This window comes from Haliotis rufescens, unplaced genomic scaffold (assembly GCF_023055435.1).
Source record: "Haliotis rufescens isolate VD_foot unplaced genomic scaffold, xgHalRufe1.0.p SCAF_29, whole genome shotgun sequence".
Taxonomy (NCBI): Eukaryota; Metazoa; Mollusca; class Gastropoda; order Lepetellida; family Haliotidae; genus Haliotis; species Haliotis rufescens.
In genome coordinates this window covers 4379263-4386999 of record NW_025963990.1, presented here as the reverse complement: position 1 = coordinate 4386999, position 7737 = coordinate 4379263, and the positions used below count along the sequence as shown (strand labels likewise).

Below are 7737 nucleotides of genomic sequence, written 5' to 3'. Positions count from 1 at the left end.
AAGAGATCGAATGATCTATGGTATTGTAGCTTATTTCATCTATTATAGCTGCTATCATCTCTTATAGCTCGTTTTAGGGTTAACCCGGACCTTCCGGTGTAACCTTCCAGATTCAAGACAGAATCCTTTGTTAAAAATGTTTCACATACTCCAAATATATCATAGTCAAGGTGTCATACTAGTGATTGTCTGCACTTACTTTTGGTAGTTTCCTTACAGGGCCAGCCACCAGCGTTCCAGAAGCCTAACTGCAAACTTTCCTTATCCTTTTTTGCCGCCACTAGCTTCTTTCCGTGAAAACGAAACAGGTCTGATTTCCCCACCTCCTTTATCCACGTCTGGATGTTACTACGGGAGATCAACTCATCCTGGGTCATTGCTCTGTCGATGTAAACTTTGGAGAATTCTTTGGTCTTACTGAGAGTCTTCTTATTTTGTAAGGTCACTGGATTCTAACTTTGCTATCACGAGGCCCGGTTTGTTGTCTGGACGAGATTTTCTGGTCGCTTCAACCACTTTAACTTCAATCATTGATTAACCTGGTGATAGACAGCATTCTTGTCACCCTTTGTGACAGGCAGATTACGGATCACAACACTTTGATGAACGTTATTGTCATTATTTTCAGTTCTTAATCTTGTTTCGACCTCAGAGATTTTTCTATCCATTCTTACGACTGCAGTTTCACATTTTTCTGAGTTTAACTTGGAAGTAGTTTCCATTCGTGAAATTCTGTCCTTCAAACGTATATTTGCGATTCAAATTCCTTTCTCAATTATTCTGTTTCAGCTTTAAATATAGGGGTAAGCTTGGTCGTCAACCTGCTTTCCATCTGTGTCATTTTGCCATCCATCTTAGTGATGGCAGCTAAAAGTTCCACGTTTGATACATCGTCAAAATCTTGTGCACAACACGAACTTCGTCTTTCTTTCTTCGCGGCGCTGGGCTCATTCATTCTCAACATCGGTCGCACAAGGTACAGGAGTCTGTTGAAACATAACTTCACCGACGTATTCGGGCGAGTCACTCAATCCACATGTCGACATAGCCATTGTTAGGACGCCAGAGAAAAATTCAGTTTTGACAGTCAAAGTTATCAATAATGAAAGTTTCTTGCATCAAAATATACGTGAATTCGGATCAATGGGCATGTGTAATTTGATATTCTCACAATACTTTATACCTGTTACAGAGGATTGGTGAAATTTCCTTCGATTTTGTTTGTTGGTGATGAAGAGCCCAAGCGAAGCACGCCTTGCCAGATCAAGGGACGTAACTCCCCCCTATATGCCTAGTGCTTTAAATGTTTGTAAGTCATTCAGGGGGTTTAGTATCATTGCTAGTGTCGTTTGATTGCTGCAATTTAGTGGGGATTGGAGTGTTGTTCTGTGTTGCTGGTAATGTGTGCAATATAGTATTATGAGTGAGTGAGTGAGTGAGTGTGGTTTTACGCCGCTTTTAGCAATATTCCAGCAATATCACGGCGGGGGACACCAGAAATGGGCTTCACACATTGTACCCATGTCGGGAATCGAACCCGGGTCTTCGACGTGACGAGCGAACGCTTTAACCACTAGGCAACCCGACCGCCCCCTATAGTATTATGTGTTTAGGCGTTTCTTTTAAGTTGCAGTGGGGGCATTTACTGGTTTGGTTTGGTGTTTTTTAATTTGGTGTAGGTGGGAGTTTAACTTATTGTGGCCTATTTGTAGTTTAGTTATTTCTCTGTCAATTTTCTTTGTTTTATGATGGATTTTTTGTATTTTGAGTCGCTTTTGTAGCAGGTGTTTTAGTTTGAAATCAGATTTCTGATAGTTATTTTGCCACTTTGGGTAGATTTTCTAATTGTGATACTTTTAATTTCGTTTTTGATATTGGTAGTATCATGTTTACTTCTTCTTATTTTAGTGCTGATTTGGCTGCTTTGTCTGCGTGTTCGTTGCCAAACACTCCAACGTGGGCATGGATCCAAACTATTTCTATGTCTTTACCTAGTTTACGTAGATTGTTGTCTTTTAATTATCTGTTGTATTAGTTTTGGGCGCTTTTTTGTGTTTTTGTTTTTTATGGCCTGGAGCCCAATTAATGAGTCTGAAGGATTAGGGTTTTTAAGTGTCTATTTTTTTATCGCTGTTCAGGTCTGTGACTATCCCCATTAATTCGGCTGTGACAATTGATTGATTATTTGGGAGCCTATATGATTGTGGTTCTTTTTTGGGGTTATTGATGCCGAATCCTGTGCTTTTTGAGCCCGGGTCAAAGGACCCGTCTGTGTAAATGTGACACCAGTTTTTTTTCGTGAATGTATGCTAATGTGATGGATTTAGCGGTATTTGGATCAGTTTCTTTATTTAGTCTGGTGGAGAGAGATATGTCGATTTTGGGGGGTTGGAGTTTGGGTGTGAAGGTGTTTTTTGGGGCTGTGTTTAACTTTAAATTATTTAGGTTGTGTATATTTAGGTAATTTATTATGCTTGATATTGAATTGAGTTTAGTTTTTCGCTTAATGAGGAGTTTAAGGTGTTGTATATTTGGCATCCATAGTCTATTTTTGATCTAATTAGTGTTTTGTTCAGTGATTGTACGGTCTCCTTGGCGACCCCCCAGTTGGAACCTGTCAGGCAGGGTAGTGTTTTTAGGTCTTCAGTGCATCTATTTCTTAGGTTTTTAATGTGAGCACCACAAGTGAGGTGTTCATCAAAGATGAGTCCAAGGAATTTGGTTTCTTATTGGAATTGTATCAATCTCTACTTTCACGACCATTAGCCCTTGGATCCCCTTTACCATCAATCACTCCTTTCACGACCGTTAGCCCTTGGATCCCCTTTACCATCAATCACTCCTTTCACGACCGTTAGCCCTTGGATCCCCTTTACCATCAATCACTCCTTTCACGACCGTTAGCCCTTGGATCCCCTCCACCATCAATCACTCCTTTCACGACCGTTAGCCCTTGGATCCCCTCCACCATCAATCACTCCTTTCACGACCATTAGCCCTTGGATCCCCTTTACCATCAATCACTCCTTTCACGACCGTTAGCCCTTGGATCCCCTCCACCATCAATCACTCCTTTCATGACCGTTAGCCCTTGGATCCCCTTCACCATCAATCACTCCTTTCACGACCATTAGCTCTCGGATCCCCTTTACCATCAATCACTCCTTCCACGACCGTTAGGCCTTGGATCCCCTTTACCATCAATCACTCCTTCCACGACCGTTAGCCTTTGGATCCCCTTTACCATCAATCACTCCTTCCACGACCATTAGCCCTCGGATCCCCTTTACCATCAATCACTCCTTTCACGACCGTTAGCCCTTGGATCCCCTTTACCATCAATTACTCCTTCCACGACCGTTAGGCCTTGGATCCCCTTTACCATCAATCACTCCTTTCAGTTAGCCATTCGACGTCTGACGTCTTGAGATCGGTACTATTAGGTACATTAGCACTGCCTTTAACAGTGTGGACGTTGCTCAGTCGGTTAGCTGTAGGGCTCAAAATCCGAAAGTGGCTATTGGTCAGAGCAGTTCTGGTGCCTTATTCCGAACGTCAAAGTAAATCCAAAATCACTGGTAAACACGATGGACATTGTTGCTTTAGTGAGGTGTTACTTTTCTGTATTTAAATATTTGGGTCATGCATTTGGTCATACATCTACATCACTTCGGGCTTTACTCCCACATTAAACTGACACGCCGTGATATAACTGGAATACTGTTTAAAAGCGCGTTAAAACCAAACTCACTCACTCTGGGAACTGTGTTCCATAATGATAACAAATTAAAGAAGGAACCTGTGACCCAAAATACGTGTCTAGTTTTCCAATTGATCTTGTTACATTGACTATATAAAGAAGTTATCGCTAGCACTAAGGATACAATAGTCACCTTACAAGAATTCAGCATAACGACTGGCCTTGAAATCCTTGTATTGCAATCTGGCTTTTCTCTAATGTTCACATTCGCATTTATAGAATTTTCCATCTTGAATGGTTCACGTCGCCGCTGCCCCTCCGCTGAAAACATTATCCCATGACACAGAATACAATAGCATGGACATTTATTCTACTTCTAGTTACAGACAAATCAACTGACAACACCATACAGAGACACAATGGGCTGGACCTCGAGAACATATCTCACCTTTCACATACGTCACCCGAAACGCCACCTCACGAATAAAACATGTATACATACTAATACATAATACAGAATTTAAGTTATCCAGTGATACTAACAAGCGTCGCACAAAAGCCGGACGTATTATCGCGTGGAATGCAAAGGGAGATAACTCAGTAGTCGTGCAACGTATAGACCACTAGAAAATGTCAGAAAAATACGTTTTTTATATGTATACAGGGAACTGAATAACAAGCCCCTGGATCATCAGACACGCAATTGCAGACACATTCACGTTGTTTTTTCAACGTTAGATGATCATAGGACCCTAGGTACCCTAAAACATTATAAGCTCTAAATGCTGAGAATATTGTGAGGTTTGTTTAGCAATATTCAAGCATTATAATGGCTTATGAGTGAGTGAGTGAGTGAGGGAGTGAGTATGTATGTTTTTTACGCCGCTTTTAGCAATGTTCCAGCAATATCACGGCGGGGGACACCAGAAATGGGCTTCACACGTTGTATCCATGTCGGGAATCGAACCCGGGTCTTCGGCGTGACGAGCGAACGCTTTAACCACTAGGCTACCCGACCGCCCCTATAATGGCTTATGATAACTAGATGCGGGCTTTACACATTATGTCCACTAGAGCAGTTACCTCCAGGTCTTCAGCGTGATGAGCTAATGGCTAAACCTCAAGCATACACCAACGCCCGGACACGAATAACGACTCTCTCTACCTGCTGAGTGACTCGGGGTTTCAGACACTTTTCATAATATCCCAGATTTTGCACGGCAAGAGACACCAGAAATGTGTTTCACACATTGTACCTATGTGACGAATCGAACCCCAGGCCTTCAGTGTGACGAGCGGACGGTTTAACCACAAGGCAACCCTACTATTCACTGAAACAGTACGATGTTGTTTGTCATTTGCACGAGTGTGATGTAACGTAGGTTGCATGTGCCTGTGGTATGTCATCTCATTACGTCAGATCTATACTTGCTTATTGAACGAGGCGACTAACGGGACCGGGTGGTCAGGCTCGCTGACTTGGTTGATGCATGTCATCGATCCCAATTGCTTGGATCGATGCTCATGATGTCAATCACTGGATTGTCTAGTCAAGACTCGTTTTTTTACAGACCGCCGTCACATAGCTGGAATAATGCTGAGTGCGGCGTCAAAAAACAAACAAACAATGTCTGTACTCTAAAGAAGGGTCAATTGCAGGAAATGCTCATTTTAAAGACAACATCATTATTATGACTTACAGCCCATTGTAACTTCTTTTTCTAAATACATTACCTGTTCACAAGTATCAATTATGTCCTGTTGTAATTTTATCGTCTAGATTAACGTTGAATTGCTTAGTAAAAGTACAAATCTACTATGAATATGGCAATGATACGACCTGCATTCTTTATATTTCACTGTCAAATATTTGTCGTAAGGTGGTGTTCTAAAGAAGGATGCTTACATCCATATTTGCACACTACTGTCTCACGATCATGATGAAACACGAAAACGTAACAAGGACAGTAAGTGAAAATATAAAACCGAAACTTATTCTGTTTAGACGTTTTGCAAGTTCTTTGTTGCCCTTTTTGGGTAGTTTTTCTTGAAATAGTTTCTCGGGTACGTGACAAAACGTGTCTGAATCGTTTACCTTCTGGTGTTCTAAAAGAAAAGAGTCAGCACCCGATAATTCTTTTTCAGTGCCTCCATGGTAAACATTTAGAACCAAAACAGTCAACAAAGTTGTCACAACCTTGACAAACATCATTGTCAGGAGGTAGATGCTGAAGATGCTCACAGTATCTGACACTTCAGGTAGACTTCCTCCTATGACAGACAAGAACACTGCATAGGACAGCACTATGGAAATACACAACGATATCTTCTCTCCAGATTCAGGCGGAAGTAGAAATACACCAAGGTTAAGGACGGAAAGAAGCATGACGGGAAGGATGTTGGTGATAATGTAATATAGGTACTTCCTTTTGAAGACGAACGTAAAAACAATCTCCGTCTGAATCACATCATCAGTAAAAGTATGAAGAATGGAGTCCTTTGACTTGCCAATTATTTCCCATTCTCCATTTGGTCTATACATTGACGTTTCAATCTCAACCCGACCTGCTGTGATATTTATGTCAGTAATAACAGTAACCCATTGAATAAGGCTGATACTGCATGTTTGGTTGTCAAACGGAAAGTGTCGCATATTTAAAGAGCATTTTGTACGTTTCGTCATCTCTTTGTACCAAGTCACTCTTCCGTCGTTGTTCACCCTTGCCATTTCCCCAACGGGTAGTATTAAAGACAGGCTATCGATTCCATTTGTCAAACTTAAGTCCGGAATCCACAGCTTATCCACAGGTATATTAACATATTGTATACCACCATACTCACTTGGGTTCCAAGTCAACCGCTCATCTGTCCATTTAAGTGTTAAGAATCCAGAAGAAGCAACTGTCTGCATGTTTTCATCCAAGGCTTCCACAGAAGTCATGCTGTAGGAAACCACTACGACCACGGTATCATTAGGATTCTCCCTGGGTCTGATATACGGCTTGTAGCCCTCCAGTAGGTCATTGTACAAGGTGTACAGAGGGCCCGGATCAGCTCCAGACTGAAGTCCATATGTAGCACACATGCATATACAGAAAGTTAAAACAGTAGACAGGTCCAACATTACGAAGCAAGGATGTTTTATGAAGGTAAATGTCTGCCAAAACATATATATATATTTCTAAGCTCCTATCTTTATGGATCCAGGACGAATAGTGGAAGCAGCCACACAGTACAACCCCAATGCGAAACAAGGAAAACACATCATTAAAAATAACGTCCAGATAAAATCAATTGTTAATCGGTAGCTGTTTCACTACACATTTGGGTTCCAATACCCTGAATGGTTTATCATCAGGTGTGTGTGTGTGTGTGTGTGTGTGTGTGTGTGTTTATTGATGGCATTATTTTATGTGTCTTCTCATCACGAGTTATACAGTACTATAGCTCACATGGTAAAATATATAGTGTATTCTTCATTTAACTAAATAATGTTAAAACACAGCAACTTGAGATTTTGTAAGCATTACTGTGGGTAAATTTTCAGAAATATCACACGACCTTGATTTATTTTTCCCGCTACTTGTTTGAAAGGTTTAGCTTCATTAATCAAACAGAGATAATATACACTCATGTAGAGGCGAGGTGAGCTAACAGCTGAGGCGAATTTGAATGTAGTCAGAAAAAAATTAATTGCCCGAGAATACACAAAGGTTGGATTCATCGTGTCATTGCATATAGGTTTCCCATGCTGTGGCGAATCAAAATGAGACTAAGCCAACAATGTCCGTTGTCCTGTTCCTGGGTATCGGAAATAGATGCATTCAGTTTGATGTCAATTAAACGAATGTCCTGGTGATTGCAGTAAGCAAACAAGAGACGGGCAGGTATCGTCATTGATTCACTGTCACTGTCACAAACATTTCCATATATTATTGATGTGACAGGACATAGAACATTCTCTGAGGGTAGTTTAAACAAAGTGACGAATTAATATAGATTGGGATTTTAACTCACAATTCAGCGCAACTATTCAG

General features: G+C 41.0%; 1 protein-coding gene across 1 annotated transcript; it reads right to left on the bottom strand.

Annotated features, from left to right (window-relative positions):
• Window positions 1-5252: 5252 nt before the first annotated feature.
• LOC124144447 (acetylcholine receptor subunit beta-like) lies at window positions 5253-6902 on the bottom strand. The gene has a single exon (XM_046513849.2). It carries the CDS (start codon window positions 6867-6869, stop codon window positions 5622-5624), a length of 1248 nt encoding a protein of 415 aa, XP_046369805.2. The 5' UTR covers window positions 6870-6902; the 3' UTR covers window positions 5253-5621.
• Window positions 6903-7737: the final 835 nt, after the last annotated feature.